The sequence below is a fragment of the Monomorium pharaonis genome, chromosome 9 (genome assembly GCF_013373865.1).
Source record: "Monomorium pharaonis isolate MP-MQ-018 chromosome 9, ASM1337386v2, whole genome shotgun sequence".
Lineage (NCBI taxonomy): Eukaryota > Metazoa > Arthropoda > Insecta > Hymenoptera > Formicidae > Monomorium > Monomorium pharaonis.
In genome coordinates this window covers 13,851,975-13,874,867 of record NC_050475.1, presented here as the reverse complement: position 1 = coordinate 13,874,867, position 22,893 = coordinate 13,851,975, and the positions used below count along the sequence as shown (strand labels likewise).

The 22,893-nt window shown below is 27.4% G+C and overlaps 2 protein-coding genes and 1 long non-coding RNA gene across 16 annotated transcripts in view; 1 reads left to right on the top strand and 2 right to left on the bottom strand.

Moving 5' to 3' along the window:
- Nucleotides 1-9,206, bottom strand: part of LOC105832523 (peroxisomal biogenesis factor 19) — a 77,265-nt gene extending 68,059 nt beyond the window's left edge. For 2 of the 8 annotated variants that reach the window (XM_036292109.1, XM_036292108.1), the window contains exons 1-2: nt 8,842-9,203; nt 3,837-4,019 (exon numbers count right to left, since the gene is read on the bottom strand). In XM_036292109.1, coding sequence (XP_036148002.1) covers nt 3,837-4,019; nt 8,842-8,908 — 250 coding nt within the window. In that variant the 5' untranslated portion in view covers nt 8,909-9,203. Of the gene's footprint in view, nt 1-3,836; nt 4,020-8,841 lie in introns of all 8 variants that reach the window. The other 6 variants (XM_036292111.1, XM_036292110.1, XR_004964643.1 and 3 more) reach the window with 5 other exon arrangements.
- Nucleotides 7,525-8,835, bottom strand: LOC118647343. Its single transcript, XR_004964644.1, has 2 exons — nt 8,446-8,835; nt 7,525-8,363 (listed from the first exon to the last, which is right to left on the bottom strand). It is a non-coding gene; the product is annotated as an uncharacterized LOC118647343 (long non-coding RNA).
- Nucleotides 9,207-21,585: 12,379 nt separating the features above from the next.
- The window catches only part of LOC105836762 (nuclear pore complex protein Nup98-Nup96), a 46,207-nt gene continuing 44,899 nt past the window's right edge, over nt 21,586-22,893 (top strand). For 4 of the 7 annotated variants that reach the window (XM_036291773.1, XM_036291772.1, XM_036291770.1 and 1 more), the window contains exon 1: nt 21,588-21,747. The gene's annotated coding sequence lies outside the window, so the exon portion shown is untranslated. Of the gene's footprint in view, nt 21,748-21,852; nt 22,061-22,893 lie in introns of all 7 variants that reach the window. The other 3 variants (XM_036291769.1, XR_004964553.1, XM_036291768.1) reach the window with 3 other exon arrangements.

Here is a 22,893-nt window from a genome sequence, read left to right as displayed (position 1 = left end):
TAAAAGTCCTTTATAAAGAAAGAGCAGGGGCTTTATTCCTAGATATTAAAGGGGCTTATAATAACGTCATTCCTAACGTCATACCTAACGTCAGCTTTTGTTTGATAGTATTAATAATTTTAAAATTCCAGTTGGTTATAAGAAATTTCTTATTAATATGTTAAGCCCTAGGTTAGTGAATTTTTATGAATCCGGTAATTTTATCTATAGTCGTTCTTTGAGTCGGGGTCTCCCCCAAAGTTCGGTTTTAAGTCCAATCTTGTTCAATGTGTATATTAAGGATTATCTTTTTCATATTCCACAACATTGTTTGTCGTTACAATTTGCAGACGACATTGTTATTTTTTCGACCGACAGAGACCATAATATTATTCTGGCCCTGACCAAACGTTAGAGTCGTTTTAGCGCTGTTAGTATTGTCTGAAATCAACATATGTAGTTTATAATTTTTTTACAATACGCATGTCAATTTATATTGTTCATAAATTACACATTTTCCATCGGTTTTGATTTTTTAGATTTCTCGACAAGATTTTTGGCCGTATTTTTTGACTGTTTTTGATTGTATTATTTATTCGTTCACGCTTTAATTATTATGACACATTATAGACGATATGCGTTTTTTTTTATGAATATTCAATCGGTATAATTTTCTAAATGGTTAATTATATTTTCGTTTGCTTTATTTTACTCAGGTTTAATTTCATAAATATTGATAATTTAGCACGACTGAAGAGAGCTATGTGTAGTCAAAACGTTAATTTGTTTAACAATTTTAACACAGTTGTTTTTAATAGCGTTTATAATGATATATTTTTGATTTAATAGATTATATAGTATTAGGAAAATTGGTATTGACTCAATATATTGACCTATTTATCTTATTATTTTTGCATAATATTATTATTAATAATCTTGAGTCTGCTTTCTCTAACATTTCGGTTTGGCTCAATTCCTTAAATATGAAAATTTCAATTAATAAAACGCAATTTATTATTTTTTTAAATAAAAACTTTAATAAAAAAAGATCTTTAATTCTTCCTGATACAGTATACTTTGACAATTGCTCTTTTACTGTTAATCACCAAATTAAATATCTGGGCTTAACTATGGACTCAGGCCTTCAATGGCATGTTCATCTTAAAGACCTAAAAATTAAAATAAATAAATTCTTGAACATTTTGAAGTGGATAGCGGGTTTGTCATGGGGTATAGGATCAAATGAATCTATTAATTTCGTAAACGCGACAATTAGGGCCCAACTTGAGTGGGGTTCCTTTTGATTTTTCAATGTTGCCAGTTCAAGATTTTCTAAAATTGAAAGAGTTTTGGGTCTTTCCCGTTTTACTCCCAATAGAGTCGTATAGAAGTTTAGCAATCAGATATCGTTGAAAAGAAGAATAACTCAATTATGTGATAAGTTCTTGTGTAAATCAATTCAATTAAACAAACAAACTTTCTGTAATAAACTGAAAAATTTAGTTAATTTTGTTCACTCTTATAGAATTGCCCCCAGGAATATCCCTTTCATTTTTGAAAGTTGTTTATCCGTTACGCAATCATCTTTTTATCTGGAATTTTCATCCAGCATATTCCTATTCCCTTAAGGGGCTACATACACCCAGAGACGTAAAAAATAGGCCTTTTTCTCGATTTTTTTTTCGAAACGTAATGTATGTAATTAATCCTAGTTTTCTTTATTTTAAAATACATTCTTAGAACATGTTTCAGAATAAATTTGAACTGAAAATATTTAAAAATGGCGGAGATATTGTCCTCGTCGCAAGACCTTGTTGAAAAAAGGTGCTTTGCGGTGCCAATTGCAGTTCGTACAGAACTTATCTGAAACAGACCAGCCTAGAATTTTCTTAAACTGAATGATATTATCTAGTCTTTATTGTAGCCGATTTTTAAAATATCGATTTTTGGCAAAATGGCAGCCGTTTAAAGAAAAAAAGCGATTTTTTAGGATAAAAATCGGTCGTTTTTTTAACTTTAAAAAAAAAGTAAGGGCTCTAAAAAAACCGCTACGATAAAGACTGCCTTTTTTTGTGTAGATTAAGCCCTCCAAATTTCAAGTAAATCGGTCCAGCCATTTTCGAGATATTTTTGGCACGCGTTTTGAAAACATGATTTCGAGAAAAACGCGTTTAAAGTTTGATATTCGATTAAAACGTAGATAATTTTTTTTCCAACTTACATAGAGTCATCCACTCCAGGGCCATACAGTGAACCCTCCCCAGATGTAATGGCATGAAAGGCTTCGATTCTAGCTTGCCGGCGTAATATTCTCGCGTAAGCTATCTGCTGCAAAGGATCAGAAAGCGCTTATCGCGCCGCAGCATTGTCAAACGCGCTTGGACCTTTCTCGCTATATCTCCGACAATTTTTAAGGAATCACTTTGAAACTTGCAAGGGATATTCTCAAGACCTTATACTTTACGAATATGCAAAAAACGAAAAATCCATTTTTTCAAAATTTCTGGGTGTATGTAGGCCCTTAATCTGAATCAAATTACTGTTAATATTGATACATCATCTGGTGTTTCTGCCTTGGCTTCTGGTAATCCGAATCGTGCTTTTTTGAATCTCACCTGTATGAATTCTTTGTCCTTGGATGAATTAAGATTGCATACTGATGGTTCTCACTCTAGCGAGGAGGGTTCTATGATTGGTTATGCAATATAGATCCCAAGTCTTGGGTTGACTATCCATTTTAAACTAAATAATCTCACTAGTTCCTTTTCATCGGAAGCAATTGCTATTTTAAAGGTTGTTGATTTTATCCTTAACAGTAATTTTAATAATGCTAATATTTGTACTGATTCATTGAGTTGTTTGAACACTTTAGAGTCTGGGAATTTCCACCCTTTTCCTCTTTGTAATTTGATCAGAGACATCGGGGCTAAGCTCCTTAGGGCTGATGAATTGAATAAAAAAATAAGATTTACTTGGTGTCCTGCCCACAAAGGAATCCGGGGTTATGAGAGGGCAGATGACGCTGCCAAAGAAGCTTCTCGTCTTACTGTTCTTCCATCCAACAAAATAGATTATAAACAAGCTCTTACTTTTCTCAAACTCCAATATTCTTTAATTGATAATGAATTCTTATCCAAAATTAACATTAATACAGGTAATCAATTTATGAACTATCTCTCTAAAATTAATATTTATTTTCTTAAGAAGAAAAAATGCAAATTCAAAAGAAGTGCTTTAACGGCCTTGAACAGAATTATTACAGGCTATGCCTATACTAGAAGCTTCCATTATAAGATTTGCGAGTACAAATAGAACTGCTGATAAAACTTGTGTTTTTTACTAGGGAGGTGCCAGAGGAAGTTAACACCTCATATTTTCACATTTCATTTTGTTTAACTAAATGAATAGAACTATTTCTAAAACTTATCTGGAATTCTAGAATATTTGGGGTGCAAGTGGAACTGTTGTTAAAATTTTCGATTTTTATTAATGAGCTCCCATGGAAAGTTAACACCACATATTTTTAAATTTTATTTTTTAAAACTAAATCAACAGAACTATTTCTGAAACTTCAGGAACTCTAGAATTATTTGGAGTGCAAGTAGAACTGTCATAAAAACTTGCAATGCAGAAAGTTATGGTGCCAACTTCATGATGGCATATATAATTGTTTGATAATCATGTTTTAAGTTAAAATTTTTTTATGTAAGCAAGTTATATCCATTTAACGTCCTATTATCTTGTTTCAATATTTAATATTTCAAAAATGAAGACATTTTCAGAGTTAAATATATTCTTTCTTTCTATGTATGCACACATTATGTGGTTTTTATAACATATCTTTTATCCGATCTTACCATTTTGTAATAAATTTTGCAAATTCCTTTCAAACTGATCCGCTGTCTGTTTGAGAAAATCTTCTGTCCATTTGTCTTCGCATGTCTCATACTTATCTGTTTGTTTTGGTAAGTTTACTGTATCTGTGTCATCAACTTTTTCAACGTTTGATATAGATACTTTGTCAAAATCTTGCAGAGCACCTGAGAAAAAAGTAACAAAATTTAAAGCTCAATATATAATTAATTAAAAGTAATTGCACAACAATTATTTTTAATCCTTACAATACACTTTTTTCTATCGATTTATACATATTGTGATCATGTGTTTGAAATGTATTTTTATTTACAAAAAAGGCTGTATATGTTAAACTATTTTTGTAGATGATGTATAGTGCAACAGGTATTGTTGGGGTACTGTGGATCCATAGTATGTATTGTAAGAGTAAAAATACAACAAAATGTGTGTGTGTGTGTGTGTGTGTATACATATATACATATGTACACACACACACGCACGCACGCGCGCACGCGCGCGCGTATATACACTGGCGCAAAAAAAAGACAAAAATTTTGACCGATTTTTAGGCAATCTTCACAGTGATGCAACTTTGCGAAAAATCATCCAAATTACATGTACTTTTTTTAATTGAAGGGCAAAGACTCTACTTTGAGAATCCCTAAGCGAAAGTTTGATTTGTCAAGTGCAAATCTTTTGTATCGCATAAAAACCAAACATGTTTTTTTTAATTAAAGAAAGTAAAAGTTTGTTATCATTTTTCACAAATTTCTCGTTAAAATCTGGCTAGTATTAATCCAGATTCTTAAGTTTATTCTTTTCGAAGCAATTTAAAAAAATACATGTCGATACAATATTTTTTGTTGATTGCACATGAGTTTGAAATTTGCACTGCATTTTAGGGTATTTTAGCGAATAAATGGCAAAAAACGGTATTTTTTTAATATCATAAATTTTGAGTATCAATATGATATTGCACATTGATTTTATTCGTGTTTAACTCAATCATACCGCCGTCATCAAAGTGACCCGATGTGCACCACATGGAGAATGACGATTAGATTTTGTACATTATGTGGCTCTGAAATTCATCGGTGGAAATTTGTACTTACAGATTTGAATATTACGGATAGCTGACGCACCAATTTCACTGAATTTAACAGAAGATCACATTCATCTATACTCATAAACCCACACATACACGTAAACATACATATACACATACTCATACATAAAACATAAAAGTTCAAATTTTATTTTTAAAAATCAGTCTTTTCAGGACATGATGTACAAAATCCGATCGTCATTCTCTACGTGGTGCACATCGGGTCACTTTGATAACGGCGGTATGATTGAGTTAAACACGAATAAAATGTGCAATATCATATTGATACTCAAAATTCACGATATTCAAAAAATACCGTATTTATTCGCTAAAATACTCTAAAATGCAGTGCAAATTTCAAATTCGTGTGCAATCAACAAAAAACATCGTATCGACATGTTTTTTTTTTTAATTGCTTAGAAAAGAATAAACTTTAAGAATCTGGATTAATATTAGCCAGATTTTAACGAGAAACTTGTGCAAAATGATAACAAACTTTTACTTTTTTCAATTTAAAAAACATGTTTGGTTTTCATGCGATACAAAAGATTTACACTTAAAAAATCAAACTTTCACGTAGGGATTCTCAAAGTAGAGTCTTTGCTCTTTAATTTAAAAAAAAGTACATGTAATTTGGATGATTTTTCGCAAAGTTGCATCACTTCGAAGATTGCCTAAGAATCGGTCAAAAATTTTGTTTCGTTTTTTTTTGCGCCAGTGTATGTATGCATATAAATATTCTTTTAATTGGTACAATTTAAAAAGTTTCTTTTTTTGAAATTGCTCAGATCGAGTTAGATAACATAATTTTGTAATGTTATCTTTTTTTTAAAGAATTAAAGCTATCATTTAATTTTTAAAATAGCATAATGCATTACTAAGTTTTAAGACATTAATAATTCACAAGAGTATCTAATTATTATATGTTTTTATGTGAGAGAAAAATAATAGAAAATAAATTTTTCAACCAATGTTTTAAACATATTAATAAAGTTGATTGGCCTATACAATTTACAATAAATCTTGATGTTAAATATAATTTTTCTAATTAACAAGAGTGTTAAAGAGTTTACAATTTCCAAAACGTTAAGAGAAAATATCGCCAATAAAAGCCAGCACTAGATAATTATACAAAAATTTATTGAATAAACATCTAACATTGGAACATGAATGCAGTTAAATAAAAGATACAAATGTGCAACATAAATGCAATAAAATTGTACGTCAAGTCTACAAACGTTTTGACTAACATTTTAAGACCTCTTTAGTGCTATCCAATCAGGATTATAATGAAGTCAAATTTTATCATATGTTTGAATCAAGATACAAAACTGTATGTAAAACTATGAGGTATTTAAGATCAAATTCAATCTGGAAACAACAGTCAAATAGAGAATTGAATTAAAGTTAAATCACAATGTATGTATAAGCGTTCTAATTTTATTGGTGTTAAAAATAAACTCCAGATTAACATACAGTTTTACATACAGTTTTGTATCCTGGCCCAAACAAATAACAATATTTGACTTCATTATATTCGCAATTGGATAGCACTGAAGAGAACTCGAAATGTGCGTCAAAACATTTGCAGACTTGATGTACAATTTTATTGAGTTCACGTTGCACATTTGTATCTTTTATTTAACTGTGTTCATGTTGCAATGTTAGATGTTTATTCAATAATTTTTTGCATAATTACACCTAATGCTGGCTCTTATTGGCGATATTTTCTCTTAACGTTTTTACTAATTTTTCTATTAATTTAATATTTTCAGTTCATATAAACTGCACGCTAACAATTTCGTCAGTCTTGAAACACAGTTACAAAGTTAAATATTAATGCTCTAAGGCATCTTTAAATCCTCTGAAAAACTGTAAATAATTTATGGCAAAAAAACAGTTTATATAAACTAAAAATATTAAATTAATATTAAATTATATTCAGCATCAAGATCCACTGCAGACGGTACAGATCAATCAACTTTATCAATATCCTCCGTCTGTACACTTATTTTCATTAACACGGTCTGTACACTGATTCTTTTTTGTCTTGTCCCTTTTTTCTTAAATGTTAAATACATGCAAAAAATCGGAAAAAAAATCTTAATTACTTTTAAATGACTACACTTTTAATTTCAATAGTTATTTTGGTCATTTATTAAAAATTTTTTTTACAATAACAATTTAAATTTCCCGAAATTAACAAGAAATAGAATTTCGTAAAAAAATTAATAACTTAATAACAAATTATTATTAAGAAAAATTCTTTTGAGGTTTTTTAGACTAAAATATGACTTTTCAGAAAAAAATTCTACGTGTGTCAATTGCAAAAAGTATAATTATTTGCATGATTGAAAATAGGTATTTTTCAAGTAATGAGAATATAATAAAATGATAATTTTTCACAAATCTTTTTTTATTATAAAAAATTATAATATATTATCATAAAAAACTTAGCTATATATAATGTAAAATGATCAAAATTGAAGTAATAATATTAACTATGTTTTTGTGCACAATCTAAACAGAAAATTGTGCAATGATCGTCGTAAATTGGCTCGCCACATACACCACACAAAATCACATTTTTTGTTATTATCTGCGGACCGAAATACAGAATATCTTTTTCGTTTGTTCATTTTTGTATTAGGATTAAAAGCCTGAGTAGAGTCATCGTCATTATTTAAAATTTCTCAAATTGTATGACGCAAATAGCTTCTTAATGTTTTTATTTCTAAACAACGTTGCAAATGTGGCTTTACTAAATTGAAAGCAAAGTCTTTATAAAGTCACGCTGATTTAAAAATAGATTTTTTGTCGCAAATAGTATAAAATGACGAATTTATGTCAGCATAATCAAGCATGACATAGAATATACGCAAGAGCCAGCGATTAGACGTGTCCAAGAGGCCATTGTGATTAAATTATCTTTATCAATTAAAAAAAGCAAATTATGCTTGTAACTCAAGTAAAAATATGATGAAAATGACAAAATAATTAAAAATACAAAAATTAAATATTTCTGTCACGAAATACTAACATGGTCTATACACTGGGTCTTTTTGAGAACACTTGAAAAGTTTACATTCTGCCATTTTAACAAGTATCAGATCAAAGCGTCCTTTTGGGTATGAGTACCTACTATTACAAAGTTTTTTAGGGAGGGAAGCCAAGCTTTGCCTATCACCAGTTTTGTGCCTACACAAGTAAAAAATTTTGCTTGTTCCCTTTTGGGGTCAGTGTACAGACAGAGGGTTAAAACATTTATTAATCAAAGAATTCATTTACTATTATTGTACATACATGTTGCTTGAAAGGACATTCTTTAAAGATATATTGATTATTGCAAAGAATCCCATATGCCTCAATGGTCAAATTAAGACACCCTCATGGAATAAAGGAAAATCCAGGTGAGAAATCCTAGCTGAGATATTTTTCGTAATAAATTATTTACAGTTTTTTGGGTAAGAGGAGATTTAAAGATGCCTTTGAGTATCGATATTTACTTTGTAACTATCAGTTTCAAGACTGACAAAATTGTTGGCACTCAGTTCATATAAACTAAAAATATGAGCTGAAATAGAAAAATTATATTGAGCACCAAGATCCGCTGCAGACTGTATAGGCCAATCAACTTTCTTGATATGTTTAAAAAATAGATAACATTTTTTTTTTAATTAGATTTTGTTGAAAAAAGGTTTATAAATATTTAAAATTTAATAAAAATTATTTAAAATATTATATTGTCTAAATAATCAGAAAATTAATTTTAAAATTACGAAACAATTTATTATGTAACTGCGAATATTTTCCTTGTCTTTTTTATTATTGATTATGAAATCAGATCTGACACATAGATTTCCATAAAGTTTAACCTATTTTTCCGAATAAAATGCACTTACTATCCAATAAATCGTTCAATTCCTTATCTTCCATTTCATTTTTTGTTTCCTTGACATTGTCCGTCATATTTGTGCGTAATTATAATATTTCCACTAATTTACACAAACTTTCTTGTGCAAGCGTGCAAAAAAAACTGTCTACTGACGAAGTTCAAGTCACTGATAAAGAATCATAAAGAATGTGATCAAACATAAAATTTTATACCATTACGTGTTGACGCAAATATTCATTTAAAACTAAAAAATTAAATGTAAAAATTGTATTAATAAAAAATGCTTAGCAGTCATTCTTTTTATGGGCCCTCGCACTTATATATGTAAGGGCTCCCGCACAGACTTTTGCATAACGCATAACATAAATGCATAATGGCCTCCGCACAGGTTGGTTGAATTTCTTATGCACTTTACTTATGGACCAATCAATTTGCTTATGTACATACATACGTTATGCGTTATGTAAAAGTGTGTGCGAGGGCCTTGACATTGGGTGCTTTTTATTTAAGGGCCATCTACAATGGAGAGTCGTAGGCCGTAGCAGTAGTCGTAGAAAATGTCTCCACTTCGTATTGCTTTACTGTTTAAAGCCTACAGCAGACATTGAGCCAATTCATTGCGTGCTTACGATAAGCGTTGGGGCATTCGGAATTAGTTTTTGGGCGCCTTTCTTTGATGGCCGGCTTGTATGTTATTGCTACGTCGTTTTTATTCTAGACAGCATTGCCGTAGTTTTAGTGCTGTTACGGCTAAAACACTCCATTGTAGATGGCCCTTTAGGCCTGGTCTATAATGGATGTTGTAAGTCGTGTCGTAAGAAATCTAGCCAATCATAGGCCGGTATTCATAGTCGGATCTTATATTTAAGATCATCTTAAGTACTGTCTTAATTAAGATGCCATCAACCAATCACAGAGCCGTATTAGCATCTTAAGACATTGCATGAGACGATCTTGAAATAAGATTTGACTATGAATATCGGCCATAGTTGATCTTAGGCCGGTATTCATAGTCGGATCTCATATTTAAGATCATCTTAAGTACTGTCTTAAGATGCCATCAGCCAATCACAGAGTCGTATTAGCATCTTAAGACATTGCTTGAGACGATCTTTAAATAAGATTCAACTATGAATACCGGCCTTAGAGAAGAAGAGAGAAGAAAAGCGAACATGATTGGTTAAATTTCTTACGATACGACTTACGACGTCCATTGGGTGCTTTCCATTTAGTAACACAAGTCGACACAATAAGCATCATTCTATCTTTTTTTAAGGGCCATCTACAATGGAGAGTCGTAGGCCGTAGCAGTAGTCGTAGAAAATGTCTCCACTTCGTATTGCTTTACTGTTTACAGCCTACAGCAGACATTGAGCCAATTCATTGCGTGCTTACGATGAGCGTTGGGGCATTCGGGATTAGTTTTTGGTCGCCTTTCTTTGATGGCCGGCTTGTATGTTATTGCTACGTCGTTTTTATTCTAGGGTGCGTTCGGGGAGACACTGGGTGTTTACGATAATGGGTATCCGAGTAATTTTCTCTAGGACCGAAATATATGATAAGCACAACCATCTACTATCATCATGATTCGTGACAACTCAATGCTATCCGGTATAGCCAAATCATCACGAGCAAGTTGCGAGTTCCGTGAGTTTGTAGCAGGTAACCTAAAAAGTACGACATAAATAATTTAATTATTACAATTAAAAATAATCTGTTTTTAATGTATGATAAGATTATTAACTTTAAAATAGTAATTATATGTAACACAATCATGTATTTTTAAAGTATTGTCTAAAGTAATATCAGAGATTATTTTATTTACAAATATTTATTTTGTCTATCAAGTTTCTATCATAACGGTATTATTTCAAAACCTAATATAATATTTTAATTAAACATTGATTCTCAATAAATGTTATTATTTATTATTAACTAACATATGTATTAGAAAAGTCATCTTTTATTAAACAGATGGTGTTAACACTTTGAAACAAATGAGATAAATTATGTAAAATTACTAAATAAATCATTATTAATAATATTTTTTAGATTACAAGTAAAATAAAAATTTAAGTATAAATATTTTTCTTTCTTGTAACAACTGTTAATGATAAGTTGCATGGTGTTATCATTATTTTAAAAAATCATATATCTTTATGTATAAATATTATGCATGAATATTTCACTAATGTGAAACTAATAATAATGTTTACAATAAATTTTTTTAATTTGTAATACAAGTGCATAGTAAATTAAGATATACTGTAAACAGATATACGTTAGATATGCGTTAGATATACGTTATAATAGAAACTTGATAGACAAATTAATAAATAAAATATTTGTAAATAAAATAATCTCTTTAATATTACTTTAGACAATACTTTAAAAATACATGATTGTGTTATATAATTACTATTTTAATGAAGTTAATAATCTTACCATACATTAAAAACAGATTATTTTTAATTGTAATAATCAAATTATTTATGTCGTACTTTTTAGGTTACCTGCTACAAACTCACGGAACTCGCAACTTGCTCGTGATGATTTGGCTATACCCAGAGAGAAGCCTGAGAGCGGCCACCGCGGCCTTTTTCGTGCGACCGAAATGTGGATGTAGCATCAGCGCCAAACGTGGATGTAGAACTACGTACCACATCCACTTTTCGACCCTGTCAATAAAATCGTTCGTTTGGTGTGCGTCCGTGCTACCTGGTTGTGTTCCGTGCTATGTGGACGAAATGACGGTAACAGAGTTATTGATTTTTCGTATGTGTGCGAGCGAGAAAATACAAGAGCGAACGAGACATTCAATAAGAACGAGCGAAACAGTAAAAGGAGCGAGCGAGAGATCATTAAGAACGAATGAGATAGTAATAGAAGTGAGCGAGATGAGAATAACAGCATGCTGAAGCCCAAGAATCGGATTGAGCTTCCTTGCACGTTGTTATTCTCATCTCGCTCGCCCCCCTTACTGTCTTGCTCGCTCGCGTAATGCAAATATATATATTATGTTTTTGAGGCCGACACCTTCTTTACTTAGAAAATTTAGAATATTAACAAATTATTATATTTAATATTTTTTATATACATCATTAATATGTCATTTTTTAAAATTAATTAAAATAAATTAAATAATTTGGTAATAATTTTGTTATTGTGTGGATTTTTTAAGCTTTAAAAATTTTGTAACAAATTGTTATAAACACATTTATTTTTAGCATAATCATCAAAGAACGACACAAAAAATGTTATACACATATTATAATATTTCTTTCGTTATTTTTTCCGATTAGCATAATTAGTTTGTACAGTCAATTTACAATAATTTGTTTATAAAAATTTGTTGCAAAATTGATTTTTTCAAGGTACTTTTTATATCAATTGTAGTTTTTTACACTCTAGTCTTATTTTTAATAGTTATTTTTTGTTAACTTTATTAGTTTAGCTACAGGCTAGAACAAGTTACAATGAATCCTTTTATTTATTTTTCGCACAAAGCCACAACGAAAATGTTATTTACGTTTTCTTCGAAATTTTTTCCATAGAAGCGGCGTAGTTTTTTTTAAGTCAATTTAATATGAATATTAATTATGTGTGTATAATTTACATTTTATACAAATTTTATCTGTTGAACAATTCCACTAATGACATCTTTATTTTCTTTTTGGCCCTGTGATCAATTCCAGTTAAATTATTTGAAAACGTGTAAACGACATTTTCATACATAGTGCTTTGTGTATTACACATTTATTGATTACTTCATCGGAATTTGTTTAAAAAGTTACGTGAATAACTGTTGTTTTTTAAACGTTTGTTTCATTTTTATCATACTAAATACTTTGATAGAGAAAAAAATATCTAATTAGTGCGGTAAAATTGATAAATTTTTCGACATGTGTGTTTATAAAGATTCTTTAAATGGAAGAATTTCCAATGGAAAGCATTTACTCTAATTTCCACTAAAATTGAATTACAGACATATTTTATATGGTTACGCAATAGTAGTAAGTTTCTACGTATTATTTCTTATAATATTAAAAATATTACATGACTTTTCTTATAGCATTACTTATACAATTATTTAAATTTAAGGAAGCACATACCTTTCATGAATTTTATTATTCATGAATTTTTTTAGAGCCAAGAGACAAACTGCAAAAATGGAATTTTTTGCACAATGAAGTACATCTTTTGTAGTTTTCATACAAATGTTACTACAATAATTTTGTTGAAAAATCCCCCTCCTCCCTTTACCGTCATGTAGACAGTTGTGCATGATTCCGCGATTACAATGATTTCTCCTTCCTTGTTTAAATGAAATACAAAAACCAAACGGCATCTTGACCAATAGTACATTTTTTGTAGTTATTGTATCCATTTTTTAAATGTAAATTTTTTTAATTTTTTTTTAACAAATAAAAATAAATCTTTTTACCAAAAATCAGCACTCTAATTTTAAAGGACCGTCATTTTGTTTAAAATTCTAATTTTAAAAATCGGATACGGCAATGACAAGTCTTCTTTAAGATGCTGTTTAGTTTTTATATTTTAGTTGAAGAGAAGGATAAATCATTATAACCACGGAATCATGCACGGCTGTCTACATAACGGTAAAGAGAGGCGATTTTGCAACAAAATCATTGTAATAAAATTTGTATGAGAACAACATAAGATACATTTTACTGTGCAAAAAGTCCCATTTTTATAGGTTATCTGTTGGCTCTGAAAACAATTCATAAAAAATGCAATTTATGAAAAATATATGTCCCCTTAAACATGCCTATCTTTATTTTTCTTTTCAAATAAATTAAGACAAACACATACTTAAGCCTCACTTAAAATTAAAATAATATCTGTGCAACCAGCCCTTAATTCGTTATTTAATTTTTGTTACATTAGCAATAATATGTGTTGTTTCCATCGCTCATTAATTAACTAACAAGTGTAAAGGTATAAGGCAGGAAGAGCTATGTGTTACAGTCGCAACTGGAAAAGGTTAAAAGAGAAGCAGGGGCTCCTCAGCAAGCTTTTATCGTAACTTTAAAATAATGTATATTTTATTAAGTTTCAAATTTTAATGATAACAATCCAATTCTTTAAAATTAAACATGATACAAGAAATGCTGAGTGTTAATTAAACGCTTATGTTAACATGTTATACTTTGTGTTAAAAAATAAAAAAAGTCGATAGAAATAAATTGATAGAAATTATAATATTAAAGAATTATGAGAAAATCGTATAATTAATACGCATAATAAAACTTCAAATGTAATAAACCACAGGATTTATTGTTGATTACAACTAGTATTGTTTTCATAAAATATTGTTGAGATAATAAAATTCGTAACATATTTTATGTAGCATGAGACATATAATAATTAAAAATGTATCAACCTAACAAGAACAACAGTGTATAGAGTTCCAAACGCACAGGGCAATTAATTTACTTTTAACATAAAATATATATGTATTATTCATTATAATTATATATTTATGGCAATAATATAACAATTCCAATTTTGACTATACCCAGGTAGCAAGGTGACGTTAATACGACGTCAATAATTCGTCATTTAAGGTCGCAGACGTCATGTTACCAAATTAAGACGTAATAGTAACGTCATTTTTTGACCTATTAATTACGTCAGTCATTTATCCATCCTACAACGTATTTCCGACGTCATATTTATGACTAATTAATAACGTCAGTTAATTGATCATTTTACGACGTATTAATAAGACTTTATTAGTGACTAATTACTGACGTTAACTATAATTCCTTGTAATAATTGACGATTTGACCTCAAATGACAAATTATTGAGATCTAGTGGACGACACCTTGCTACCTATAACTATTAATCATTATTTAAAGATTGGTTAATAAACAACATTATTAAAATTAATATAATATTTTATATAATTAATACTATTAATATTTTAGAATCATCCCAGGCAGCACATAATATTTATGATAAATATTTATTAATATTTATTAATATTTATTTTTTCAAAATATTATATAAATATTTTACACATATTTTATATATACGAAGAAAAAAATCTTTATTCAACATATTAAAATATAGATTAAATATTTTATATAATATTTATGGTAAATAAAAGATAAAGATTTGTATAAGTAATATTTTGTAAATATTTATAAATATTTCATAAATATTTTTATAATATTTATGATAAATCTTTATGATTTGTCAAATCTAAGACCACAAAAATTTATAAAATATTGCGTTTTGTCTGAGGTATAATTTAGCTTTATCAAAAGAACAGAGCAAAAACATATTTCTATAAGTTATTCCACATGTTATTTTGCATATGTAAAAATCAGAAAAAAAAACTGTAAATTTATATTTATTTATAAAAATATTAGTTAACTACAAGTTTCATGTTTCTCGCATCTATTGAACTGGGGCTCGATTCTTGAATTCATTCGCAAGAAAACGTATGCGCAAATACCCTCTCTAACAGAAAAGTTGCAAGTTTATTGGTTAAAAGCCATACAATAGCCAATAAATTTTCAACTTTTCTATAAGAACAGAATTTGCAAATATGTTTCTCTTGCAAATGAATTCAAGAATCGAGCCCCTGATCTATAACAAATATGTATTCATGATCATCAAGTGTTCATGGATCATCACAAAGGGCTAGGTAGCGTACGATCTTCGAAGTCAAGATTTATATTTTCTTATGCATTTTTCAACATAGAAACTAAAGTTTATCAATATAATAATGCCGTATTTAAGAAAAACAACATTTAAATAACATGAATAAAATTGTTCGCATCATAATAAAATCGCTGTCAGTTATGCTTTAATAATTTAAAATTAAATTAAAGTTGGAACAAATGCGAACAAAATAATATTGCATCGCAAAACGTCAATTAGATTAAAGTCATTAAAGTTGAATAAGTCAATATATTTTTTAAACTAAATTAAATTAAAGCTAGTTTGCTTTAATTTAATTTAATTGCTTGTAAAATTAATTTTGTTAAGTTAAAGGTTATATAAACAAAAAACTGACTCATTATCAGTTGAAAGTTGGATTAAATTAAAACAAGTTAAATTTAAAATTAATTTTCAAAACATTAATATATTTATATTAAATTAAAAAATCATAAATTTATTTAAACTAAATTACTAAAACAATTATATTTAGATCAGAAATATATTCGATACTTTATTTAAATTAATTATTTAATTTACTTTATTATAAATTAAATTTATATAAAATTACAAATAAATATTGTCGTTTATATGAAAATGTATTTTTTCTTTTATAATTTTTCCTTTTACACAGATAATTTTTTAAAACTAATATGAAAACGATTTTTAACTTTAACTTGGGTATTTTTGAAATACAATTTTAATTTTTTTTATCTCTTTTTCACAGTGTTAAAAATTTATCTGTGTAAAGAAAAAATATAAAAAACAAATACGTTTCTATATAAACTACAACATTTTTTTGTTATTTAATATAACTTCAATTTACAAATAAAGTATTAAATACATATATTTCTGATGATTATAAAATCTTAAAAAAGTAACGCCAAGTACATAAACGCGTGCTTTTAAAAATGATTTTGAAATCAATAGAATTAGCCAGTATATTTAAAAAAAAGACTTAAAGCAATTTAATAAATTGATTAAAAAATTATATAAATAAAATTAAAAAATAATAAAATTAACAAAGTATATATTTTAAAAATTTAGAAAAACCCCATAAAAATTTATTCAAAAATTATTTGAAAAATAAAACTGTTATCAATGATAAGAGATAGTGAAACAAAAACTTGGTTCGTATCAATTGCATTCTTGTATATACATTTATCAATACTATAATATAGAACTTTGAAAATACAGAAAAAACACGAGCCGGAAATGTCAAGTTTTTTGTTTCACTATCTCTTATCACTGATAACATTAACATTTTTAAATACTTTTTGAATAAATTTTTAAGTTAAGGGGTTTTTCTAAGCTTTTTAAAAATATACTTGGTTAATCTTATTATTTGTTAATTTTACTTATATAATTTTTAAGTCGATGTTTATTAAATTTCTTTAAGTCTCTTTTTTAAATATACTTGGTTCATTTTATTAATCTCAAAATTTTTGAAATCACGCATTTATATATTTGGCATATCTTTTTTATCTTTTTATTTAAAATTTTTTAATGAAATTTTACTTTTTTGTAAAAATAAACGAATTACGTCTTTTTTAAATTACATTAAGTTTGATTATACATACTTTTGAATGTGTTAACTTCATATTTATGTATGTATATATATTTCTATAATCTAATATATTTTATTTAATATTTAATATATATATATATAATTTTTCACATTAGATTAACGTAGGAAAATTATGTACTAATTGTGACACTAAATCTATAATTGAAAAAACTGATGTAATAAAATCAAACAATATTCTTAATTTTTAAACTATGTTATTCAAAATTTGTATTAAAAAAATTAAAAATCTAAATATTAAATCTATACCTACGACAAAGATATCTGTCAATGTAAATAAGTACAAAATTATTAATTAATGCAATTTTTCACCACGTACAGTGCAAATATAATTAATGTACATTATACAAATATGTTATGTATTAAAAGAGCAAAAAAAGCGGTGTTAATGAATGATTTAAGTATAAAGACCCAATCAGCAAGCAATATTTTATAAATGTTTTTTAAATATTTATTTTTGATTATTTTTACATTATTAGCGTTTATTGTACAAATAATATTTATTTAATATTTATTAAACATTTATTTTATATAAATTATTTATTTTAAATAATTATTTTAAAAAATATTTATAAAACGTTTATTTAACGTTTATTTAATATTTAAAAATTATTAATTTTATATTAAAAATAATAGTTTAAGAAAATTATTTATCTAACATTTATTTAATGTTTATTCAAAATTTATTTTAAATTTAAAAAAGTATTTAAAATAATATTTAAAAAATATTAATTTAATATTAATTTAATATTTATATTTTAATAATTAATTATTTAAAATAATGATTTAGGGCAAATATTTATATAATATTTAATTAATATTTATTTAATATTAATTTAACATTTTAATAAAACGTTTAAAATAATATTTACATAAGATTTATTTAATATTTATGTAATATTTATTTAAACCTTTAAAAAAATATTTTAAAAAATATTAAAAAAATGTTTATTTAATATTGATTTAATATTTATGTTACAACAATTAATTGTTTGAAATAATGATTTAGAGCAAATATTTATATAATATTTAATTAATATTTATTTAATATTAATTTATAATTTTAATAAAACGTTTAAAATAATATTTACATAACATTTATTTAATATTTATGTAATATTTATTTAAATCTTTAAAAAACATTTTAAAAAGATATTAAAAAAATGTTTATTTAATATTAATTTAATATTTGTTACAATAATTAATTATTTGAAATAATAATCTAGGATATATATTTATATAATATTTAATTAATATTTTTTAGAAATAACATCTATTATTTATTTTTTTTACGAACAGAGCAAAAATAGATCTTTTCATATTTCACATACTATTTCGCATATGTGAAAATCAGTAAAAAATTGTAATACTTTATATTTATATTTATTTATAAAAATATAAGTTAACTATACATGTTTCATCCTTCTGACAACATCTATTGAAATAATGTATACCAAATATGTGTGCGTTAACATAAAGTATTCATGGATCATCACGAAGCATTAGGATGCGTACACTCTTCGAAGTCAAGCAACGTCGGGAGTGGTTGACACTTGGATGGGTGACCGTTTTTTCAGGCATAGAAATTAAATATGTTCTAACAGGTACTGTGGCTTGGCTGAAACATGTATATAGTCTTCTCCCCTTTACAAAATTGTCGTAGAAATTTATTAGATTGATGAGTTATGTTGAATGTATAAAATTATTATTAAAAAAAAAAATCAATTTTTTGCTTTTGTTGTAAATATGTTTAGTAAATATTAAAAAAATTATTTACCAAATGTTAAAAAAACATTTTCTTAAATTTTTAAACAAATATTTATTAAAGGTTAAAAAAATATTGTCCAAACATTAAAAAAAACATTTTTTTAATTTAAAAAAGGGAACTTATCTCATTATTTTTAACGTTTTTGGAAAGGTTTTTTAAAATGTTTTTTAAATATTATTGAAAACATTTTTTTAATATTGTTTTGCTGATTGGGGAAATGCAATTGGCCTCAAAATGCTAAAAATGCATTCATATTTTTTTCAGAACAAATAAAATACATACTTTTGAATGTGTTAATTTCATATTTATGTATGTATATATATTTCCGTAATCTAATATTTTATTTTATTGGTTCTGCAAAGAATATAAATGCATTTTTAGGCCAATTGCATTTCTCTATACTTAAATCATTCATTAACACCGCTTTTTTTGCGCTTTTAATTCATAACACGTTTGTATAATGTACTGTACATCGATTATATTTTTACTGTACGTGATGAAAAATTGCACTAATAATTTTATATTTATTTACATTAACTTGAAATTTACTGTTCTTTAAGATGCCGTTTGGTTTTTGTATTTCATTTAAACAAGGAAGGAGAAATCATTGTAATCGCGGAATCATGCACAACTGTCTACATGACGGTAAAAGGAGGAGGGGGATTTTTCAACAAAATCATTGTAGTAACATTTGTATGAAAACTACAAAAGATGTACTTCATTGTGCAAAAAATTCCATTTTTGCAGTTTGTCTCTTGGCTCTAAAAAAATTCATGAATAATAAAATTCATGAAAGGTATGTGCTTCCTTAAAGTTAAATAATTGTATAAGTAATGCTATAAGAAAAAGTCATGTAATATTTTTAATATTATAAGAAATAATACGTAGAAACTTACTACTATTGCGTAACCATATAAAATATGTCTGTAATTCAATTTTAGTGGAAATTAGAGTAAATGCTTTCCATTGGAAATTCTTCCATTTAAAGAATCTTTATAAACACACATGTCGAAAAATTTATCAATTTTACCGCACTAATTAGATATTTTTTTCACTATCAAAGTATTTAGTATGATAAAAATGAAACAAACGTTTAAAAAACAACAGTTATTCACGTAACTTTTTAAACAAATTCCGATGAAGTAATCAATAAATGTGTAATACACAAAGCGTGCACTATGTATGAAAATGTCGTTTACACGTTTTCAAATAATTTAACTGGAATTGATCACAGGGCCAAAAAGAAAATAAAGATGTCATTAGTGGAATTGTTCAACAGATAAAATTTGTATAAAATGTAAATTATACACACATAATTAATATTCATATTAAATTGACTTAAAAAAAACTGCGCCGCTTCTATGGAACAAATTTCGAAGAAAACGTAAATAACATTTTCGTTGTGGCTTTGTGCGAAAAATAAATAAAAGGATTCATTGTAACTTGTTCTAGCCTGTAGCTAAACTAATAAAGTTAACAAAAAATAACTATTAAAAATAAGACTAGAGTGTAAAAAACTACAATTGATATAAAAAGTACCTTGAAAAAATCAATTTTGCAACAAATTTTTATAAACAAATTATTGTAAATTGACTGTACAAACTAATTATGCTAATCGGAAAAAATAACGAAAGAAATATTATAATATGTGTATAACATTTTTTGTGTCGTTCTTTGATGATTATGCTAAAAATAAATGTGTTTATAACAATTTGTTACAAAATTTTTAAAGCTTAAAAAATCCACACAATAACAAAATTATTACCAAATTATTTAATTTATTTTAATTAATTTTAAAAAATGACATATTAATGATGTATATAAAAAATATTAAATATAATAATTTGTTAATATTCTAAATTTTCTAAGTAAAGAAGGTGTCGGCCTCAAAAACATAATATATATATTTGCATTACGCGAGCGAGCAAGACAGTAAGGGGGGCGAGCGAGATGAGAATAACAACGTGCAAGGAAGCTCAATCCGATTCTTGGGCTTCAGCATGCTGTTATTCTCATCTCGCTCACTTCTATTACTATCTCATTCGTTCTTAATGATCTCTCGCTCGCTCCTTTTACTGTTTCGCTCGTTCTTATTGAATGTCTCGTTCGCTCTTGTATTTTCTCGCTCGCACACATACGAAAAATCAATAACTCTGTTACCGTCATTTCGTCCACATAGCACGGAACACAACCAGGTAGCACGGACGCACACCAAACGAACGATTTTATTGACAGGGTCGAAAAGTGGATGTGGTACGTAGTTCTACATCCACGTTTGGCGCTGATGCTACATCCACATTTCGGTCGCACGAAAAAGGCCGCGGTGGCCGCTCTCAGGCTTCTCTCTGCTATACCGGACAGCATTGAGTTGTCACGAATCATGATGATAGTAGATGGTTGTGCTTATCATATATTTCGGTCCTAGAGAAAATTACTCGGATAGCCATTATCGTAAACACCCCCTGTGACTGCTACGGCCTACGACTCTCCATTGTAGATGGCCCTTTAGCATTATTCAAGTTCCAGCTTAAGCACGATCTTGAGACGTCAATGCTGTTATTTCATTGGTTAAGTAATGCTAAAACTCCATTGGTTTGTTTGCGTCGCCATGCTCCGACATGCTCCTACTCACTCCAACGCATTCTAATAGGTTGGCGTCATCGGAATCAACGTATTGGAGTGCGTTGGGGTGAATAGGAGCATGTTGGGGCATGTGACGCGAACAGACCCATACTGTGCCATGGTACTATCCAAGCCTCCGAGCTCCATTCTGTGTAATTGCGTGTAAAAGTACGTTGTATGTCAAATTTGCGGACGATCGCAAGAATTATTCGTGCTTCACGCACGAGTTTAAGTAAACTTTGTGCAGGTGAGCAAAATTTCAAATATTCATCACTGGAAGTAGCAATTAACTGTTTTTGTATCAAGTAGTTGCCGAGACAATTTGTGATTCTTCTTTTTCTCCTGCATATAGATTCCGGGTTAACCAGTTTCTAACCAAAGTGAACTTAATGCGCATTACTCATTTTTGTCATCAAAACCATGAAAAAGTGAAGAAATCTCAATAATCTTTACAAAGTTTATATATTTTATGTATCCCACATATATATTTTATGTATGTGAGGCACAAAAATTGATTCATCATGATGAGAACGTCGTTCTTATTCTCCCTTTTTTCTTTGGTTTGTAATTTATTCAATGCAACAACTTGTATGTAAGCGAAATGTCAAGTTGCGTCTTAAAGGAATGACGTGCATTTATAATATTTATCACTTAGTGTACATTATGAGTTGTCTGCGTCCATTGTTCATTTTTATTACTTACAAATCAAATAATTTTTACATACGCATACATGTCCTCCCTCTTTGAATCTTTAGACAGTATTTATATAGTTATATATTTAAAAAAAATTATATTTAAATGTTATAACTAGTTAATTATGTTAACCAACAAAATTCAAAGAAAAGAAATAATGTACAAGATATAAATATTCCAAGATATCAAGTATTACATTTTCACATATATTGTTATACTATTACAATATATTTTTGAAATGTACTTTGATGAGCTTAAAAATAGAACCTATATATATATATATATATATATATATATATATATATATAGAGTGAAAGAAATTCCCTTAATCTCTTGTATTATTTTTTAAGAATTTTTACATATTTTGAAATTATAAAGGTTTCTGAAAAATCTCACTTGCATATAATTGAATCTGCTTTCAAAATTTTGATTTTAAATTTTAGCAAAATATACTTTTATTTCAATATTATTACAATCATCTACAGAATATTATAATTGTTTTTATAATAATATTAAGAAATTTTTTTTTTAGATTAAAGATATTGTTACCTTTTACCCAATATTTTTTTCTCTTGACTAAATTATTATTAAATAATGAAAATATATGTGTACTTTTTGGAATTATATAAAATTCGTTCACGTAAGTAACTGCAAGTTTAACTGTATAACTTTATTTTAATATTTTCCAAAATAAAGATAT